Source organism: Gopherus flavomarginatus, chromosome 2 (genome assembly GCF_025201925.1).
Source record: "Gopherus flavomarginatus isolate rGopFla2 chromosome 2, rGopFla2.mat.asm, whole genome shotgun sequence".
Taxonomy (NCBI): Eukaryota; Metazoa; Chordata; order Testudines; family Testudinidae; genus Gopherus; species Gopherus flavomarginatus.
The window spans coordinates 175267623-175289509 of NC_066618.1; the positions used below are offsets into that span (position 1 = coordinate 175267623).

Consider the following 21887-nt stretch of genomic DNA (forward strand, 5'->3'; position numbering starts at 1 on the left):
CACTGCAGCTGAAAGGGTAGCTTTATGGAACAAAAAGGATACAGAGGATTCCACCTTGTGACAGATGGCAGAGGGAAACATCTTTTCCACAAAAGGTGTTTGATATTTCCAAATCTCTAACATATGAAATTCTCATCAATGAAAGACAAAGCTATTCAGAGCAGTTGCTGTAGCAGACACTTTTGGGGATCAGTTTGATCTGGAAGAATATCCAGACTCTCTGTGAAGCAGATTGTCCAAAAACAGACAAGGACAAACAGTCACAAGAGAACAGTAAAAAGACAGCTGCAGACCAAGGTAAGCAATTGTCCACTGCTGCTGAAAACCCTACATGAAATAAAGCTAGGAATCAGAGCTTCCCATTTGCAGGAAAATAAGATATCCTACTATAAGAAAAGGAGGTGCAAGCAAATAAAGCTATTTCCAAAAGGAAAAAAAAGGTCTCCCAAAACACCATACAGCCTCTCAGAGTTCAAGCATTTCCACAGGAAAGAGGGGCAGTTCAAGCTCTTCATGTCTATGTGCTCCACAAGGGCACAATCTGGAAGCTCTTGCAAGAATCCCTGGTGGCAGTACTCCCACCCCCAGATCACAACTTTAGAGCAGACAAATCTAGAGTTCCCACAGAACAAAAGACTGCTCAGAAGAGCTTCTAGTTTTTTTAATCAAGCTCAGGAATTTCACAGAACTGACCTGCCATGAAACTCTATAGGTCCTTCTTACATGTTTGGGACTCTCAGAATCTCTTAGCTTTCACCTGCTTCAGAGTATAAATTCTTCCACAGCGTAAGAACTATACAGGAGAAGAAACAACAAATACTGTGCAAATGGACCAAGAGGCCAACCACCAGGAATTAAAATGAAGTCTGTGCTAGACTATTCCATTGTGAACTGAGTGCTTAAAGTGTTTTAAACACTGTTGGGGGGGGGAGGGAGAAGGGATCAGAGGGGTCTAGCACTGCAATGGATGAAATGATATTAAACCTACTAGAACATAAGAACGACTGTTCCGGGTCAGACCAAAGGTCCATCTAGCCCAGTATCTGTCTACCGACAGTGGCCAATGCCAGGTGCCCCAGAGGGAGTGAAGCTAACAGGCAATGATCAAGTGATTTCTCTCCTGCCATCCATCTCCATCCTCTGATGAACAGAGGCTAGGGACACCATTCTTTACCCTTCCTGGCTAATAGCCATTTATGGACTTAGCCACCATGAATTTATCCAGTTCCCTTTTAAACATTGTTATAGTCCCAGCCTTCACAACCTCCTCAGGTAAGGAGTTCCACAAGCTGACCGTGCACTGTGTGAAGAAGAACTTCCTTTTGTTTGTTTTAAACCTGCTACCTATTAATTTCATTTGGTGACCCCTAGTTCTTGTATTATGGGAATAAGTAAATAACTTTTCCTTATCCACTTTCTCCACATCACTCATGATTTTATATACCTCTATCATATCCCCCCCCCGTCTCCTCTTTTCCAAGCTGAAGAGGCCTAGCCTCTTTAATCTTTCCTCATATGAGACCCTCTCCAAACCCCTAATCACTTTAGTTGCCCTTTTCTGAACCTTTTCTAGTGCTAGAATATCTTTTTTGAGGTGAGGAGACCACATCTGTACACAGTATTTGAGATGTGGGCGTACCATGGATTTATATAAAGGCAATAATATATTCTCAGTCTTATTCTCTATCCCCTTTTTAATGATTCCTAACATCCTGTTTGCTTTTTTGACCGCCTCTGTGCACCGCGTGGACATCTTCAGAGAACTATTCACGATGACGCCAAGATCTTTTTCCCGACTCGTAGCCAAATTAGCCCCCATCAGATTGTATGTACAGTTGGGGTTATTTTTTCCAATCTGCATTACTTTACATTTATCCACATCAAATTTCATTTGCCATTTTGTTGCCCAATCACTTAGTTTTGTGAGATCTTTTTGAAGTTCTTCACAATCTGCTTTGGTCTTAACTATCTTGAGTAGTTTAGTATCATCTGCAAACTTTGCCACCTCACTTTTTACCCCTTTCTCCAGATCTTTTATGAATAAATTGAAGAGAATTGGTCCTAGGACTGACCATTAATTCCTACCCTTTGTTCCCTGTCTTAACCAGTTCTCAATCCATGAAAGGATCTTCCCTTTTATCCCATGACAGCTAAGTACACTATGTCCACTGGATCCCCCTTGTCCACGTTTGTTGACCCCTTCAAAGAACTCTAATAGATTAGTAAGACACGATTTCCTTTTACAGAAACCACTCTGACTATTGCTCAACAGTTTATGTTTTTCTCTGTGTCTGACAATTTTATTCTTAACTATTGTTTCGACTAATTTGCCCGGTACTGACGTTAGACTTACTGGTCTATAATTGCCAGGATCACCTCTAGAGCCCTTTTTAAATATTGGCGTTACATTAGCTAACTTCCAGTCATTGGGAACCGAAGCCGATTTAAAGGACAGGTTACAAACCTTAGTTAATAGTTCCACAACTTCACATATGAGTTCTTTCAGAACTCTTGGGTGAATGCCACCTGGTCCTGGTAACTTGTTAATGTTGAGTTTATCCATTAATTCCAAAACCTCCTCTAGTGACACTTCACTCTGTGACAGTTCCTCAGATTTGTCACCTACAAAAGCCAGCTCAGGTTTGGGAATCTCCCTAACATCCTCAGCCGTGAAGACTGAAGCAAAGAATCCATTTAGTTTGTCTGCAATGACTTTATCGTCTTTCAGCGCTCCTTTTGTATTTCGATCGTCAAGGGGCCCCACTGGTTGTTTAGCAGGCTTCCCTCTTCTGATGTACTTAAAAAACATTTTGTTATTACCTTTTGAGTTTTTGGCTAGCCGTTCTTCAAACTCCTCTTTGGCTTTTCTTATTACACTATTGCACTTAAGCTGGCAGTGTTTGTGCTCCTTTCTATTTGCCTCACTAGGATTTGACTTCCACTTTTTAAAGGAAGTCTTTATCTCTCACTGCTTCTTTTACATGGTTGTTAAGCCACGGTGGCTCTTTTTTAGTTCTTTTACTGTGTTTCTTAATTTGGGGTATACATTGAAGTTGGGCCTCTATTATGGTGTCTTTAAAAAGGGCCCATGCAACTTGCACGGATTTCACTTTAGTCACTGTACCTTTTAACTTTTGTTTAACTAACCCCCTCATTTTTGTATAGTTCCCTCTTTTAAAATTAAATGCCACAGTGTTGGGCTGTTGAGGTGTTCTTCCCCGCACAGGGATGTTGAATGCTATTGTATTATGGTCACTATTTCCAAGCGGTCCTGCTATAGTTACCTCTTGGACCAGCTCCTGCGCTCCACTCAGGATTAAATCTAGAGTTGCCTCTCCCCTTGTGGGTTCCCGTACCAGCTGCTCCATGAAGCAGTCATTTAAAGTATGGAGAAATTTTATTTCTGCATTTCATCCTGAAGTGAAATGTACCCAGTCAATATGGGGATAATTGAAATCCCCCACTATTATTGGGTTCTTAATTTTGATAGCCTCTCTAATTCCCCTTAGCATTTCATCATTACTATTACTGTCCTGGTCAGGTGGTCGATAATAGATCCCTAATGTTATATCTTTATTAGAGCATGAAATTTCTATCCACAGCGATTCTATGGAACATGTGGATTCGCTTAAGATTTTTACTTCATTTGAATCTACATTTTCTTTCACATATAGTGCCACTCCTCCCCCTGCACGACCTGTTCTGTCTTTGCGATATATTTTGTACCCCGGAACGATTGTGTCCCATTGATTGCTCTCAGTCCACCAGGTTTCTGTGATGCCTATTATATCAATATCCTCCTTTATCACGAGGCACTCTAGTTTACCCATCTTATTATTTAGACTTCTAGCATTTGTGTACAAGCACTTTAAAAACTTGTCCCTGTTTATTCGTCTGTCCTTTTCTGATGCGCCAGATTCTTTTTTACGTGACTGTTTATCATCTGATCTGGCTCTTACATTATCCTCTTCCGTCCTCTGTTCCTGACTATAACCTGAAGATTCCCTATCATCAGATTCTCCCCTAAGAGAAGTTTGTGTTCGATCCACATGCTCCTCTGCAGCAGTCGGCTTTCCCCAATCTCCTAGTTTAAAAACTGCTCTACAACCTTTTTAATGTTTATTGCCAGCAGTCTGGTTCCACTTTGGTTTAGGTGGAGCCCTTCTCTCCTGTATAGGCTCCCCCATCCCAAAAGTTTCCCCAGTTCCTAATGAACGTAAACCCCTCCTCTCTACACCATTGTCTCATCCACGCATTGAGACTCTGAAGCTCTGCCTGCCTACCTGGCTCTGCGCGTGGAACTGGGAGCATTTCTGAGAATGCCATCATAGAGGTCCTGGATTTCAGTTTCTTCCCTAGCAGCCTAAATTTGGCTTCCAGGACATCTCTCCTACCCTACATGTACCACGACCACCGGCTCCTCCGCAGCACTACACATAAGTTTGTCTAGATGCCTCGAGAAATCCGCAACCTTTGCACCAGGCAGGCAAGTCACCATACGGTTCTCCCAGTCATCACAAACCCAGCTATGTTTCCAGTGATCGAATCTCCCATTACTAACACCTGCCTTTTCCTAACAACTGGAGTTCCCTTCCCCGGAGAGGTAACCTCAGTGCGAGAGGCAACCCCAGCACCATCTGGAAGGAGGGTCCCAACTATGGGAAGGTTTCCCTCTGCTCCCATTGACTGCTCTGCTTCCCTGGGCCTTTATTCCTCCTCAACAGCACAGCACATTTAAAAGAGTTGCACTGCTAAAATGTAAAATAGGCCTGGGGTACATGGAAAGATTAATAAGTAGTCATGGATCATAGTTTTACAAGATTCACTAAGTCATTTAGAAACAAACCTATCTGATTTGGTCACAATAATAGTACCACACAGTGGATTACAGTCTTGAATGACCAAAATGGATTAAACCCTTCAAAGAGAATCACTACTCACATCAGTATGGAAAAATATAATTTGAAACTCTGAAACACTCATTACCTACATGTTTTTTTTTTCCATATTCAAAATGCCCTGGGTGCATTCTACAACATCCTGGGCCAAAGAAATATCAAACAGCATACTGAATGTTCTACTTCTTATTATAATAAAGTGCCTTGAATCACAACAGACTACCAGTGCTTATACATAGACAGAGATTTAGTAATATGTATGAATGGAAAACCTATAATCAATACACATAAAGATCCTTTGGGGCAGACTACATTATTAAATCTGACTAACAGCTATACTACACAATGATAAATACCCCGAAGAATGTTAAAGTCAGCTGCAGGAACCGATAACACATTGATTACAGGAAATCTGAATGCTAAAGTGAAAGTGATGATCAGAACATGACAAAATATGTGAATTAGGAAAGATCAATGTCAAGGTCACTGGTTCTTTAACATTATTTTTTCTCTGCCAATGAATTTCTTCAATAATACAAAATTCAGCTGGAATGCTCTAAATTAGCTACACAGAAAAGCCAAATCTTTTTTCCATTGTGTACAAAGCTACTGTTTTCTGCTACACTGAATCACTGACCTGAAGCTTGATTTCAAAACATAGAAGACTCATCTCAGCCAACCAAGAATGATGTGCTGAGATAAGAGGAGAAACCCCAAATCACTATCCCCTCCTCTCCCAGATGGGCAGTGGGCAGAGCATGCCAAGAGAAAGAGAGAGAAGAATGTCAACAACAGGACTATTAGCTGAACAAACACCAAGAAATACATAGGTAAAACACTGTCCTTTACATAAAAGTTTGAGAAGCAAGGGAAACTTGAACAGGAAAGAGAAGAAAAGTAGAGAATATATTTTGGCCAAACAAAAATCAAAACATCTCCCCTTATGGTGGGGAGCATGCATAAGGTAGCTGGGGGAAAACTGTTAGTGATCAGAAAGATCAAGGATCAGTAAATTAAGTCTTTCAGCTATTCTTTATCTATTTAGATTATAAGGTTGTTGGGGCAGGGTCTGTCTCATACTAAATGCTTGTGCGATGACTACCATGATCTGAGTCTCTAGGTACTAATGATACAACTATAAATATTCATTTGGCCTCAAGGAGCTTTTCCCCTTTGTATGCATGCAGTAATTCAGTCACATGTTAGAATGGGGATTGACGTAGACAGGAATTATGATAGACAATTTAATAAAATCCAGACTATCCAAAAGATCAGTTTATAGTGAATGTACAGAGGAATTTCTATTACATTTAAATGCTCTGTGGCAAAGTCAATCCACAGCTCTTTTATAGACAAAAAAAATAAAATTAGGCAATTTTGATCTGTTGGTTAACAAGCCACTTGATACAATGATTTCTTTAAAAAAAAAAAGAAGTTTCAGAACTACCTTGAAGTTGATTTTGCAGTTTCTTTTTTTCAGGATCATCAGACTCTCCTTCCCCATCACTGTCAGTCCTAATTCAGACACAAGCAATAAGATGCTCAACTACAAAAAAAGCCACCTGTCTTACACAGCAAGACAAACAATTTTGTAAATGGAAACTACAATCTACCTCACATCTTCCATCATTTTGGTAGAGATATTCAGGGAAACATGTTTTTTAGGTTTTATAACAGAATTCTGTAGATTCTTTGAGGGCCCAACAGCCCTGTTGAATGAGGTCATTTTATTTTTAAAAATCATATGACAAAAATATAAAGCCAATGAGTGTCATCCTAAGCTTCATATAAAATGTGATTTCTTCTTTAAAATATTTTTGACAATTGTAATGAAGTACATTTTAATAAGTTTTCCTATGGCATTTTTAATGTTTCCATGATTTTTAGAAAATATTTATGGCCTAAATTTCACTTTTACTGGTTTTTAATTAGATTTATTACAGGTACAATTGTCCTTTTTTCAGTGTAGGCAGATCTAAGCAATCCTCTATATGTCTGAAGCAGCAGCTGGAGTTATTGGTCAGATCCAGCTAGTGCTATGTTCCTCTTTACGCTGCTCTGGCAGAATAATTAAGAGAAGATCTATGGGAAACTCATGGTTTGCAAATATGCAGCATAGAGGGCATGCCATATGCCCAATCTTACAGCCATCACAATAAGCATGTGGAACATGTGGAAAAGCAGCTCTGAGCTTTTATAAAACAAAAAAATCCCAAATCAACTGTTGCTCAGCTGACCAGTACTATAGGCAGAAAGGGTTCTGGTATGTGTGTATTCAGAGTTTCAGGGACAAGCTACATTCACTGGAAAAAAAACTAGAAAGCTTGGCAAATAAACTATATGCAGTATAGTTGTAGTGAACAAAGCAATCACTAGGTCTAACCTATCAATCCTCATTCTCAAAGGAAACCTGCACATTTTCAAAAGATGAGCCCGAGAGCTTAAATTCATAATACTGCTAGACACCAAAAATCATGGACAGAGCAGAAACACTGGATTTATGGCTAATTACAACAATCTGTAACCCACTAATCCCTCTTTTTGTCCTATGACTGTGAGATGTTAATGGGCTACTCTACCTAATATGGTCCCTTAGAACATGTGCTAATTACTTATGCTAAACAATCTGTTCTGCCTTGCATTTAGCTGTGATGCCCAAACCTGAAGAAGAGCTCTGTGTGGCTCGAAGGCTTGTCTCTCTCGTCAACAGAAGTTGGTCCAATAAAAGATATTACCTCACCAACCTTGTCTATCTTGCAAACGGTTTAATAACTGAACATGGTATCAGTCCATTTAGAAGACTTAAAAAATAACACTGAAAATAAGATTACCACCACCAGAGTTCAGGTGACTTTTTTTCCTGCAAGTATTGAAAACATTAGGCATCAGAAGCAGAGCACTACACTGTCTGCTGCATTAGGGTCCCCTGAGGCCATCAACTTCTGCAGAAAAAATAAGGATCCCGGGATTCTGATATGGGAGAAGTGACAGTAACTGATTTTCACGATATACTGCAATGTGCAAACTGAATTTAGTTACCAATCCGAGTCAAGTACAACTTTAAACCCTCTATTAGATCGATTATGAGCCATAAACGAGGAGAGTTTTCCCTGCGAATCACTTAAATTTTACTGCAGTTTTACGTTTCAACGAAGAAATAAAATATTAGGTATAAATGTAATTATCTAGACGTCCAACAATTACTGTTGCCAATAACAAGAATTGGGTGAACAGAAATATGACTAGATGGTGCAATGGACTGGGAACGTGATATAGAGCTTTGACCTCTTGAGTACATGTTCAAAACTGGCCTAAGTTATCAATGGTTTAAATCTAGTCACTGGTGTTCTGAAGATCTAGATTTTAAGTAGGTAGGTGTCCATGTCATAGGCCACCACAGTTGTCATCCAGCAGGAAGGCTAATGACCTGCTAGACATGAGTTAATTTACTAGCATGAGAGTTACTGCAAGTGGATCTTCCATGGTAGGGCTAAGGCCTATTGGTAAAGAAACATAAGAAAGTTTGTAGTATTAGTATGCACGCTGTCCATATTGTTTGGTTAGTTACGGTACTTCAGTATTGCTCATCTGACACATTTCACACGCATTAAACTTACTGAAAATGTTCTTTCACAAATTTAACTTTTGTTTCAGCTGAGTTTGGAATATGAAAAATATTGCATTTTGCTTTACAGTCTCCAAAAAACATACCCTTTTTCATCGGATGGACCAGACTCTTTCACTGGCTTTGCTGGAGCTTTCTCTTTCTTTTTCAGATACTCCTTCAGTTTTTCTGCTCTGTCCAGATATTCTGTACACTTCGTTCTGATACTTTGTTTTGCTTTATCACCCTGTGCTTCATCTAAAAAAATTGAAAAAATGGTTATGCTTTACTGGAAGCCAAAAAACCACATAAATCAAACAGAAAAGGGTAATAATTCTGTCCCAATTTTAATACTAAATGTAATAGATTACGTAAGAAAGTAGTGTGTAGTAGTTTCTCCAGTCTCAACGAAGAAAAAGTCAATTGAAAACCTCCAACCTGCAAGAATCCATTATGTGCTTAGTGAATGCTTCAAGAGGCATTTAGATGCTTATATTGCCAATATCCACCATATTATCAGAGCAACAGCCAACTATTTCAAGAGAGCTCTTTCCTTCGCCTGTAGGAGAGAAAACTTGATTAAGCTAACAGGTTTTTGCTTAAGATACACTTTGAACTGGACTCTCTATTGAATAGGAAGCCAATGCAAAGAGCTGAGCTCCATGGTGATATGTTCATTGTGATTTGCGTTGCTAAGCAGATGGGCTACTGTGGTTTGTATCAGGTGGAGCTTTTTCAAAGTGTATGGCTTCACTCCTAGTTATGAGCTGCAATAATCAAGCCTGCAGAGCACACGTGTGCCGGTCACTATGACCAGGTTTGTACTGATACGATGGGGTGCAACTTTAGGGCCAGTTGTGGGTGTTTTGGATCCCATAAGTATACAGTTATCCAACAGCACTGAGATTAAAGGACAGGGTTACAGACAGAACTGAGGGAAAATGCATCTGATAATGGAGAAGTGTTAGGAGGCAGCAAATTTATAGATTCATAGATTCTAGGGTCAGAAGGGATCAATGTGATCATCTAGTCCGACCCCCTGATCATCTAGTCTGACTCCTTCCTTCTTCCTACCAAAATCACCTCAGTTTTACCTGGGTTCAACTGTAGCAAGATGCTTTCATTTCAGGCGCTGATTTCACCTAGGTATTGAAGTTGATGGTACTCTTAACAGCCAAAGTACACGAGATGTTGTACTGTGCATTGTCTAATGTTAACCTACCAGATCTCCCAAAAGCTTCAGGCAGATGTTGAATAATATAGTGGAAAATGACTAAGCCTTGTAGGATTCCACAGGTGGGGGCTTTAGAAGTACAGGATCAGCTGACTATGACAAGATTATGGATTTGGTGTGAAAGGATCCAAGCCATTTCAGGGTAGTTCTGTTCATCTCAAAGTTTCTTGTAAGCAAGCCAGGAGTACATCTCTGCATAATTACGTGATCTAAAGCCTGACTGCTTGATAAGGATCAAGGATATTGGTAGATGGATAGCTTCTTGATTAGCTTGCTTAAAAAACAGATGTTACTGGGCAGTAGTTTAAGAGATCACTAGTGTTGAGCAGTGGTTTTTGTTTATTTACAATGTATGTTCTCAACCCCCTCTGCAATCTTCCAGTTTCTTAAAAAAAGTTGTCATTCACAATAAAAGGGAGATAGGCATAAAATCTGAACAACCTTTGCTCTGTGTAAGCTCGAAAGCTTGTCTCTATCACCAACAGAAGCTGGTCCAGTAAAAGATATTACAGTAACTCCTTACTTAACGTTATAGTTACGTTCCTGAAAAATGCGACTTTAAGCGAAACAATGTTAAGCGAATCCAATTTCCTCATAAGAATTATGTAAATGAGGGGGTTAGGTTCCAGGGACATTTTTTTCAGACAAAAGACTGTATTTTTTTATTTATATATACATATACACACACATGCAGAGTATAAGTTTTAAACAATTTAATGCTGGTACACAGTGATGATGACTGTGAAGCTAGGTTGAGGTGGAGGAGTCAGAAGGTGGGATATTTCCCTTACTGCTAAATGATGAACTAGCAATTGGCTGAGCCCTCAAGGGTTAACTTTCTCTCTACACAAGGCAGCAGGAATGGAGGGAGATATGCGCATTTCCCTTAAGTACACTGCCTTGTTAATTAGATCAGCTTGCTGACAGGCAGCTGATGCAAGCTCCCTCTGTTCTGAGTCCTGGTCTGTCCCCCTTGCTCTATGGAAGATGGGGTAAGCAGGGTGCAGAAACACAGAGGAGGGGGACACCCTGACATTAGCCCCCCTCTTCCTTCCCTCCTCTCTGCACAGCAAGCAGGAGTCTCGGGGAGCAGTTACAAGGCAGAGGGCAGGAGCAGCACATAGCAGTGGGGGGAGGGACACTACTAAACTGCAGGAAGTTGCTGCACAGGGAACTTAGGGGAGCTGATAGGGGGCTGCCGGTCAAGCCCCCAACAGCTACCTGCAATGGGCTGGTCTTCCTGCAAGCAGTAGACAAAGCAGGTGACTGCCAAATGACATTAGAAGGGAGCATTACACAACTTTAAAAGAGCATGTTCCCTAATTGATCAGCAACGTAACAATGAAACAATATTAACTAGGACGACTAAGTGAGGAGTTACTGTACCTCACCAACTTTGTCAACCTTAGATGGCACATTAATAGTTATTACTGTCCTCCTGGTCTCTAATCTATTAAAAAGCATTTCAGGCTACACAACAAGAGGCATGCACACTTTATGTAGTAAGGCCCAAAAGTGTGTCCAGCATTGCAGAAGACACATTCTCTTACTCCACAGAGCATAATTTATAGACACAAAAGACACACAAAACCCGCACACAAACTGCCCTGAATGATAAAAGGGAATTACTGAAAATGTGACAGTACATCTAACGTGGAGTGAGTTTGCATTGGTAGGTTTGGCAGAAATAACACATTCTAAGGTGGAATTTAACTTAGGAAAGGCATTTCCTTGCACAAAGGCAAGAGCAAGAATTCAGGCATAAGAGGCAACAGAGAAGGAAGCATGAAGACAACAGTGAAGGAAGGATGTAAAAGGAACTGTAGACAAGGTACTAGCAGAAGAAAAATGAGAGCATAAGTATCAGCCTAAACTATATATGTTCATTTGTGCAGAACCTTTAAGATAAGCATAAGCAGCTTGAATCTGATAAGAGAAATTGTTTCACCAGCAAGAAAAGACAGTAACTTCTGTGAGGTCACTGCACAAAGACTGGCTTTCCAGATACCACCTGACTTTCCCTACATAAAAAAGGAAATACTTAACCCTTCCCACCCTTCACCGGTCCGCTCTCCACTGCAGCCACCTTGGAACTTTCTGAAGAAATCTTGCATTTGTAGCAGGATTCCTTTCCAAATAGCAACGAAGTGGACTATTTACAAGACTGGAGCAATTGGAGAGCATGTGCATGGTAGAAGAGGAAGAGACAATACGTGCCCTTAAATAAAAGTATAGCTGGCAATTCTCATTTGACTGTTTGAGAGATTTAGTATCTTTAGACAAAATACTTATTGATGCTTAACATGGTGAATATTTTGCATTTTGGTTCTATCAGGTAGACTGCTGTAACTTTATATAATTTAGCTTTTAAAAAACTGCAGCAAATAACTAGCTAATATACGAAGTCTTACATTTAACAACATGGAGAAAATACTGCACAGCATGTTGGTACAAGCGGAGTGCTTCCTCATAGTTTCCTGCTTTGTCTTCTTGTGCTGCCTTACTAGCAAGATCTATTGCTTTCTGTAAAGCAAAAAAAAAAAAAATAAAAAGTGATGTGATTAAAATGACAACTATTATGCAAGAGTACTACAACATCAGAGTGATAATTTAAGCTGTTGCCCTGAAAGCTGAGGCCTCACCTTTACAAAACTATGCAAACAAGTTGAGGGCAATTGATTATAAAGTCATTGGGACTGTCCTTGTACACTCCTGAACACAGGATAACTAAAAATTGCTAAAATATTATTAAATTGTGAATATTATGTAACTAGTCTGCCAGGAAATAGGATCTCTTTTCATTTTGTGGTAATGAGACCTAGTTCTAGAAGTATTGAAACAAAACTCACTGAATACATATGCAAAGGAACTCATGCTCATCTTCACTGGTAATATGCAACCAGTCTTCTTGTAAACCCCAGAAGGAGTAATTAACCCAAAACAATACCAGAGGTACAATTATTAGTAGAAATGTTAAATTTATACATAATACTAAAAACCAGTTCTACTGCAGATTGAATAAAACTATTGTGCATTGAACTGGGTGTACTGTTCCATTACCAAATGGAAGAAAACATACTAAGGAGAAAAGACTCAAGGATCCTAGCAACAGCTGGGTGATACAGGTCTTACCAAGATTTTTATTTTGCTTAACTATATCATGTGACTAAGTAGAATTATGCTTTCTGTAACGGTAAGTCTAAATGAGTTTTAGCTGATTTTTTTTTAATTCTGTGCTGTTTTCTTTTGTATGCCAAACAAATATTTGCATTTAAAATACAAATTGTAGTAACTTGGGCCATGCTCATGTAATAAGGACTCCTTCATGCACTTCTTGCTCACGGTAGAACCAGGGCCTTAAGTTGGAGCAACTGCTATTGGGTATCTCAGGGAGAAGGACTGACTTCAGAGTGGACTTGGGAAATATCATGGACATAAAGCAGGGGTAGGCAATCTGCGGCACGCGAGCTGATTTTCAGTGGCACTCACACTGCCTGGGTCCTGGCCACCGGTCCGGGGGGCTCTGCATTTTAATTTAATTTTAAATGAAGCTTCTTAAGCATTTAAAAACCTTATTTACTTTACATACAACAGTTTAGTTATATATTATAGACTTATAGAAAGAGACCTTCTAAAAACATTAAAATGTATTACTGGCATGCGAAACCTTAAATTAGAGTGAATAAATGAAGACTCGGCACACCACTTCTGAAAAGTTGCCGACCCCTGACATAAAGCTTTGTGAGAGAGCTGGCTGAGATCAGTGTGGACACAGAGCCAAAGTGACCTTAGTTTCCAAGTCTGGATATATTACAAATGTGTTTAAATAAATTGAGATAACATTTTGTTTCATTTGGTGGTTTCATTTTGTGTGCTCTCTTGGTTTTTTTTAAACAATATATTCTAGGTGGAACAGTAGTGACACAGAGTTAAAGGCACTTGAGCATTTCTACTCTAAAGCAGTTTTCAACTGCCTGTTGCTTGAGGAAGTTTGATCTAAGAACCTAATATTAAGATCTGATTGGAGTACATTCCTATTTTTTTTAGTCTGAGCTAAAACAATTCACTTGTCTCAAAACATGAAAAACATTTTCTTTTATTAAGAATGAATGCAACCTTTTAAAATGCTCTAATGCTGACATAACTGGGGTAGAAACAAGAAATCTGACAAGAATAGTTCTTACTGATAAGAACTTTTCAGTGTTCTGCAAAGTGATACTTCACATGAACACAATTCAAGGTTTTGCAGTTAAACATTTAAAAGCAACATCAGAAACAATAGTAAACTGGCACGTACTGAGATTGTGACAAAGCTATTCTCTTAAACTATTAAGGGTGTACCAAGCCATTCATCAATTTCATGTACACTTTGCAGAGTTTGCACTATATGCGACAGTGACACACTAAAAAGGAAAGAGTGCAACTCCTGAGGATCCAGGAGAAGGACTCTCCTATGAACTTTTTAAGGTGCATGAGTTAGGTGGCGTTCTGGTGGCATCTAGATCTTTTCCTGTTTAAAGAGCAAAAATCAAATAAAACGTCTATTTAAAATTAATGTTATAGTTACATAGGTAAGCTCTTAAGTAATGAAATGCCAAAGCTGAAGTTGCATGCGCTACCATAACTCTGCTTCCCTTGTGCATGTGTTGCAAGACAGTTTATTACATATTCACAGTATTGTCTACAGCTAAATAAAATGCCTCTTGCCAGGTGTGCAGTCAATGATGAAGGACTCCACCCATCTCACTTCCTCGTAGATATTTCACAGAAATGCACTCCATGAGTCATTTATATAAGATGCCATACATACATACTTAAAATTATAAAATATAATTTGAGAAATACTATGTGCATATCATAGTATGTTCATAAGGAGGAGAATCAAGGATGCACATACAACCTTACCAAAGAAATGTCAAAGTTAAGGAGGGCTGGATTCTACAAACAGGCATGAGTAAACTTTATTCATACAAGTCATCCTATTAATATCAATGTCACTACCTGCTTGAATAAAAATTAACTCACATTTAAGCGTTTGGAGAATTTGGCTGTAAGAGCTTACTGGTGCAACTTTTAGGCCCTTTTCCTGCAAAGACTTATGTGCTTATCACAGTAGCAAAGCTGAGAATGTGCATAAGTCTTTTGAGGATCAGGATCTTATTTTCTTTTAATGTAGTTTGGCAGAAAACAGAATGAGTTTAAAATCTCTTCTATCAGGGTGCCCTAGTACAAGACCTCCTAATTCTTTCCAACATATTAAAATACAAAAGTTGTGAAAATAAAAAAAACCTTATTTTTAAATGAGCTGAAAACATAATCTAACAGAGAATTGTAGATACAATAACAAACCGCAAATTCATGTCTTCATCTGAACAGATATTAGCAGTAAAAAATATTTTTGCATTAGGCAGCAATCAGTATCTGTCTACAGTACTTCTACAGCTAACTTGAAACCAACATGGCTACAACAACATTGCCTATAACTTGAAATCTAGTCAATTTAGAAGTATTTTTATTAGTATTTATATTGCAGTAGCACCTAGAGGGTAAGTAGGTCAGAACTCCTTTGTGCTGAGTGTTGTACTCATATAGAGTAAGTCAACAGTGTACCTTCAATATATATCTGTAGTACATAAACCAGAAGTGACAGGCAGAAGCGTTCCTCTATAGTAAGCTATAGTTATTACTGGAGTGTTAATCCAGCGCTTCCAAATTTTTATAAGAGATCTCTTATGATAATTGAAAAGATGTATGGAGAATCCACATAATTCTCAAATTTATTTTATCTCCATAGTGTAGAGAAATTTTTAAACTATCAAAGTCAACCGTTACTAAACATCTTTTAGTGAGGCTCCAACATGATTGAGCCACGTGAGCCACTTCAATACAAATAACTGATAAAACCTGCATTATGATTTGAGATTAGTTCTGGGGAAAAAAGATGTAATGGAGCAGTGCCAAATATTTATAACCACAAGTTTAGAGTTCAAGTAAACATAACTCTTGAGTAGCAACAATTCTGTATTTCAAAGATTCTGAATGTGGTTCTCACTTCTTATAAAAAGGTTAAGTGAAGTGGGAAAGCAGTACGGTTTTGTGCCATTCTTTATGTATGAAAAACTTTTCAGGCACTTTTTACTTTTCTTCCCTATTTTGTGTTTTTACTTCAGAAACAAAAGGGGAAGATTTGCTTTTGAAAATCTCTCCCAGTAAGAAATTTTCTGGAAGTCTATCTTGGAGGACTCAGTTGTAGACTGGAAGCTCTTTCAGTACAAAACCTCAAAAAGTTGTAAACAGTCTGAATGACGGTAATTACTCCTCAATTAATTCAGTTTCATATCCTTAGTATCTCAAGAGTGTCTTCCAGGAAAAAAGGGCAAACAAGGACTGAATTCCTAACAAACAAGGAGGCAGTGGCCTTCAAACATTAGAAAGTTGTATAAAAGGGCATTTTTTTGTCCTTTCCAGAATACCTAAGAGCTATAGTTATATTTGTGCATGGAGAAGGGGAACAGATTATTGGATGATTTTACATTTCTAACTAATTATTTAGAATTTGATTTTATTTGGCTCACACCAATATAAAAATGTAGCCACTTAACCGCTAACAATTTACTTAGAGTAACTATACATGTATATAGTAAATGTTACTATATTCAGTTCTCTCATACACAGTTATCTCCTCTGCTAACTGTACTAACAATGCGATCTTACTGATCATGGAAACTCAGCAACAAGGCTGTTTCTAGCAGTTTCAAATACAGTATGAACTTGTCCTTGGTCTCTTGTGAATATATCCATGTCAGGATTTGAGCTCTCTCTAACATATCAGACAAAACAAGGCGGATACACAGCAGCAGCACCAGTAGGGATCAGAAGAGAAGTAGCATAGTATCTTTATTGTTTGGCTTGGTTTTGACTCAATGGCACTAGAGTTAAACCTTTTGGTTTCAGGTAGATTAAACTAAAAGGAGCTTGTTTCAAATGGGAGACCTTTTAAATGGTGAGCCAACAGGTGTGAGAAAAATTTTGAATCTTTGTCTCATTAAAACCATGAGCAAAATCTTCCATTCTGGAGGGTACGTGAAAAGACCATCTGTTAAAGCAGATTCCCAGCAAGAGAGGAGATTGTGTTACATTCCTGTCCTGCTCCTACCAAACAAACAAAAATCTACACACTTCATTGGCCACTTCTGAAAGCCACTTAAATTAGCCTGAAACTGACAAGGGGCCTATGCCTCCCCTTTTATAAACACAAGAAAATAATATAGAAACAACATATTAGACTACTAGAGATGTAGTAGAAATAGAACATCCATTTCACTGTGGCAAGGAAGCCTTCTACAAAATATTCTCTTAAGTGCTATGATAATACAAATAATAGTGAATCAGGAAAAAAAAAAAAGGGATGCGGAGGGGGGAGGAGAGAACCTAGGGCCTGATCTGCAGCCAGTTTTGTCACAGTGTAACTATTTCAGTTACAGGTGTGATTTTTTTAAAACCAAAACCACCTTTATAACTGATCTAGCATGAAAGCAGTTATAAGTGTGTTTGTTACCACTTTAACAATACCAGTACTACTTTTGTGAGAAGACAATGAGAAAGGAAGCATAGTGCAAAAATAAATAAAATAAAATTAATAAGTAACTGTGCAGCCAACAGCGCAGAGGAGATATTAACAGTTACAGATCTTCCTACTCCAACCTCAAATATATAGCAGCATGTGGGATATATGCTTCTACAAGTTATCAGAAACAACCTGAGACTTAATTGAAAAGTGAGGAGGTAAATAAAAACCTATGTGCTATCCTGGGAGTATGGTACGAGATGACAGTGAACATCAGTGTACATAGCCACTGAACCAGGACACTAATGGAAAATGGACAGAGGGGATAAACCCTCAACCAGCGCAGACATATTATATCTGCTTTTGACAATTTGTTTAAACTCTGATGGAGGGCGCATTTTTAAAACAAATAAACCAAGGTATTTTAAAGTCTTAGACAGGACAGGACAAAAGATGCTTTAACACAGGGGTTCTCAGACTTTTGTACTGGTGATCCCCCCCATATACATTAAAAACACTTGTTTATATATTTAACACCATTATAAAAGCTGGTGGCAAAGCAGGGTTTGGGGTGGAGGCTGACAGCTCGAGACCCCCCATGTAATAACCTTGCGACACCCTGAGCCTCAGACATTTGAGAGACGCCCTACGGAAGCTCCAGCACCCAGGGGCCGGACACCTCCCCACAGCCGCTCCTCTCAGCCCCGACATCCACCCCCTCCTCCCACTCCATGCCCCGCCCCCCGCTTCCTCTTCCCCCACCCGAGACACCCCCGGGGGTCCCGACACCCCCTCGCTTCCCCCCCTCCGCCTCGACACCCCCTCCCCCAGCAGGGCGCTCTGGGCGGTGCCCCGGCTCCGCCCGTCTCCACCTGTAGGTTGGATGTCGCGGCCATGGTGGAGGATGCCGCTGCCGCGCTGTGTCCGGTCTCTGGAGCTGCTCCCCGCTACGGAACCCACTGCCCGGACCCCGCGCTACTTCCGTGTCCAAAACGCCGCCGGGACCCCTCTCCGCTTCCGCTTCCGCTTCCGCCCAGCGCCCGCGTGACTGCGCGTGACGTCATGCAACCTCTCCCTGGGCGCAGGCTGGCGGGGCGGGGGGACGTTATGCGCAGGAGTAGCTTCCCCTCCCCCCCGGTCCACGGGCCCCCGAGGTTCGGGGCTGCCTGTCTGTCAATCAGGGCGCGCGCCGCCCGCCTCACGGTCCCTGATTAAGGGGCCTAGGAATAGCCCTGCCAGTGTCCGCCGGTCTCAGCCTGGATGTGAGCCCTTGGGTCCTGGACTGCCTTTTGCTGCACGCACAGCGCCGTGCACAGCTGTGGCTGGGGCACTGGGAGCCTCCCACTCTTTCGAACCTTTTGTGACCCCCCCCATAGTCACCCGATGTTTAAAATTGGTCTGTAAACCACTTCCAATTTGGCCCCAGAGTTTTCTGTTTGGACATGCAGCACCAAGCACAGTGGTGGGTGCTATGAAATCTTAGTGCTTGGGGCTTTTGTGTAGGCTCATGGATCAGAAATAAAACTGACCCAGCTGCACTCCCAAGTTCCTGCTAAACAGAGAGGCTAGGGTTGCCAATTTTTCTTGGAGGTATTCCTGGAGGTTTCATCACGTGACATAATCTTCGATTAAAGATTAATATTTAATTATTGGAGACTCCAGGACATGCCTGGAAGGCTGGCATACTTAAGAGAGCCTCACATCCCCACAGGTATTTAGGTTCCCAACTCCCATTGAAATCAATAGGTGCCTAAATACCTTTGCGGATCTGGGCTATGGAGACTAGGCTAGACCCCTGGCTCTCTGAACTCCCAGTCTTAGTAGCCGATAAGGAAACAAGCTTTTCTGTATATGACAGAAGAATTGTGGCTTAGCGACAGTACTTCTGTAGTATGCTGTCAGCTGTGAATTTTCATGGAGTGTTATAGCCGTGTCACTCCCAGCATATTGCAGAGACAATGAGGTAATGTCTTTTATGGTCCAATAAAATACATTATCTCACACACCTGACCTCTGTGTTTCCTTGGTCTGACATGGCTACTCTACTACTGCATACAACATTGGAGTTAATGAACCTGCCATCTAACATGGAAATTCCGCAACCTGAAGAAAAAAGAAGCAAAACTTAACAGTGACATCTACTTCCTAAGCAAATGCAAGAAACAAAACATCCTCAGTGGTCTCACCATCTATAGCTCTTTGATCTTTACATACAACCAGAAGCTAGTCCAGTAAATAATACTACCTCATTCACCTTGTCTATCTGTGAATTTGGGCAGAAATTGTCAGTATCGAAGGGTCTGAAAAACGAAGTATTGAGTCAGTATTACACTATTTGAGAACCTGAGGTTGAATCCTCAAACTTTTACTCAGGCAGAACTCATTCAATTCAGTGGGATTTGTATCCACGTGAGGACATAGTAAAAACATAAGGGTTTCACAGCTGATTTTTAAATTATTTGAATCTATACTAATTTTAAATTATGATTGCCAGACTCTTGCCATAGAATCCCATGTCTGTCAGCTAGTGTACTATTAGTTTTGATTTAAGGAAACTCCTTCCTCCCCCCCTCCAAAAAATGCTTTTTTTTTTTTTTTTGGAAGGATTGCCTCTGGCTTTCATAGCATCTGATTTGTATGTACCATGAGTGATTAATGCTGTTTATTTACAAAACCAGGTCTTGATGAATTCTGTTTTGGTTGGGAGCAGTCACTTCCCTGAGCTGTACTAATGAAATAGAAGCTAATATGGTATTCTCCATATTAGAGGAAATGACTCATAGCAAGTTTCAAATCATAAACCAATTTTGAAACGTCAAACTACTAGTGCTAAATTAGTGTCATATTTTATCTTTCCTGATATTAGTATAATTGCATTAATTAATGTCACAATGAGTATTTCAAGAACTGTTCCGTTAATTCATAGCTCCCCTCCCCCAACCTCATAGGAATTTAAACAAAATTATTAGGTGATTTTCTAAAGTTTGAGAATATCAAATGGATAATTTTACAACAAGCAATTTTTCTGTCTTCAAATAGTATCCTAATTATTGATATATTTATTTAATTGCTATCTTTATGATAGCAATGCCAACAACTATTGCTGGTTAATATTTATTTATAGAGTGCCTGATGCGTATATAGAACTTTACAAGTATGAAAGAAAACATGGTTCTCTGGGCCAATGGTATCTAATTGAGACAATTACAAATAAAAAACAGTAAATGCAAAAGTGGGAAGAGAGAGGAGACAGCACTCGCAGGCTAAGATAAAAAAGGGGATTTTAAAGAGATATTTGAAAGAGGAGAGAGGTCATTTGACACCTAGGAAAACATAAGTGGTGGTGCAAATATGAATATTATATTGACTGAGCTAAGGAGGCAAAGTTTCTGCTTAGAGGAGCGTTTGAGCAGACAGCAGGGTTGGAAGGATGGGAGAAGTATAGTTGTTAAGGGTATATCAACACTTCAGTAACAAAATTACTGAAACATCTCTGACCAAATTAATAGCTGCACTGACTGCCTGCAAAGGAATCCACTGTCTAGTTTTTAAACCAGCAGCATGATAACTTTGAAGGTGTGGAGTGTAAAGGTGTTGGATGATCTATGCTCTGACTGTCAGATACTGCTTAGATCATTACTACTTCCAGTGGAATGTTTCTGTCACTAAGGCCCCAAGTTGTTTCATCTGTACCTATGATTTTAAAATTTGTATTTGTAACATTCTAATTAGCTATTAGGTATTTCACTCAATCATAGGTCTAAAACATTTGGGGAAGTCATGACACACACGGGCATGTAAGTGACAATTGTCTCTCCAGTCATATCAGACATTCTTGTGCAGCCCTGGAAAGATAATCTGCTTCCATAGATTTGAACCATAGCATACATAAACACCTCCAGAAAGACCAGTAAGCTTCTTAAAGATCCTCCTCATCTTCCCTTTTCCCAGCTAGCTAGGGTTGGGTCACTGGATCAGTCTTTTCCTGGTTTGTCAGTCTAATACTCACTCCATATTCATTTGGTCCTCCTTTACAGAGTCTACCATTTTCTTGGCCATCTCCTTGTTTTCCGTCCATGAACTCTAGGCTCAAATGCCTCCCAAATAAGATTTCCTTCATCTGTCCATTTGCCTGTACCATGTCAGCCTCCTCTCTTGGACCATCTAAATGATACTGGAAACCTTGGTCTCACTCCTGATGACATCATTCTGCATCTGATCCAGTGCAGTCACTCCCAAACTGTACTCAAACATCTAATTTCAATGGCTTCTGGTCATTTCAAGTGCCTCTTTGATTGCCTATGTCACTGATCCATACAGAAGAGCTGGTCATGGCAGTGGTTTTATAGTTGTCCCTTAAGTAGTCTCGGCATCAGTTTATCTTCCGTCACGCTACTTATCTTGCACCAGACTTTCCCTGCACTCAGCAGCCTTACTTGCAGTTGTTTGTCAATTTCTGCTTTACCAGCTAGCAAGCCCCCAAAGTACTTAAACTCAGAAATCTGATTTAGGCACTGGCCTTTGGTGTAGATATTAATCTGTCTTGGTTTTGCACTAGTCTCCCATATGACTTCAGTTTTCTTT

General features: G+C 39.9%; 1 protein-coding gene across 1 annotated transcript in view; it reads right to left on the reverse strand.

Annotated features, from left to right (window-relative positions):
* The window catches only part of VPS4B (vacuolar protein sorting 4 homolog B), a 50906-nt gene extending 32559 nt beyond the window's left edge, over nucleotides 1-18347 (reverse strand). The window contains exons 1-4 of the mRNA XM_050940110.1: nucleotides 18176-18347; nucleotides 12148-12259; nucleotides 8610-8760; nucleotides 6346-6413 (exon numbers count right to left, since the gene is read on the reverse strand). Of these exons, the coding sequence (XP_050796067.1) occupies nucleotides 6346-6413; nucleotides 8610-8760; nucleotides 12148-12259; nucleotides 18176-18199 (355 nt within the window). The 5' untranslated portion in view covers nucleotides 18200-18347. The remainder of the gene's footprint in view (nucleotides 1-6345; nucleotides 6414-8609; nucleotides 8761-12147; nucleotides 12260-18175) is intronic.
* Between the last annotated feature and the right edge of the window lie 3540 nt (nucleotides 18348-21887).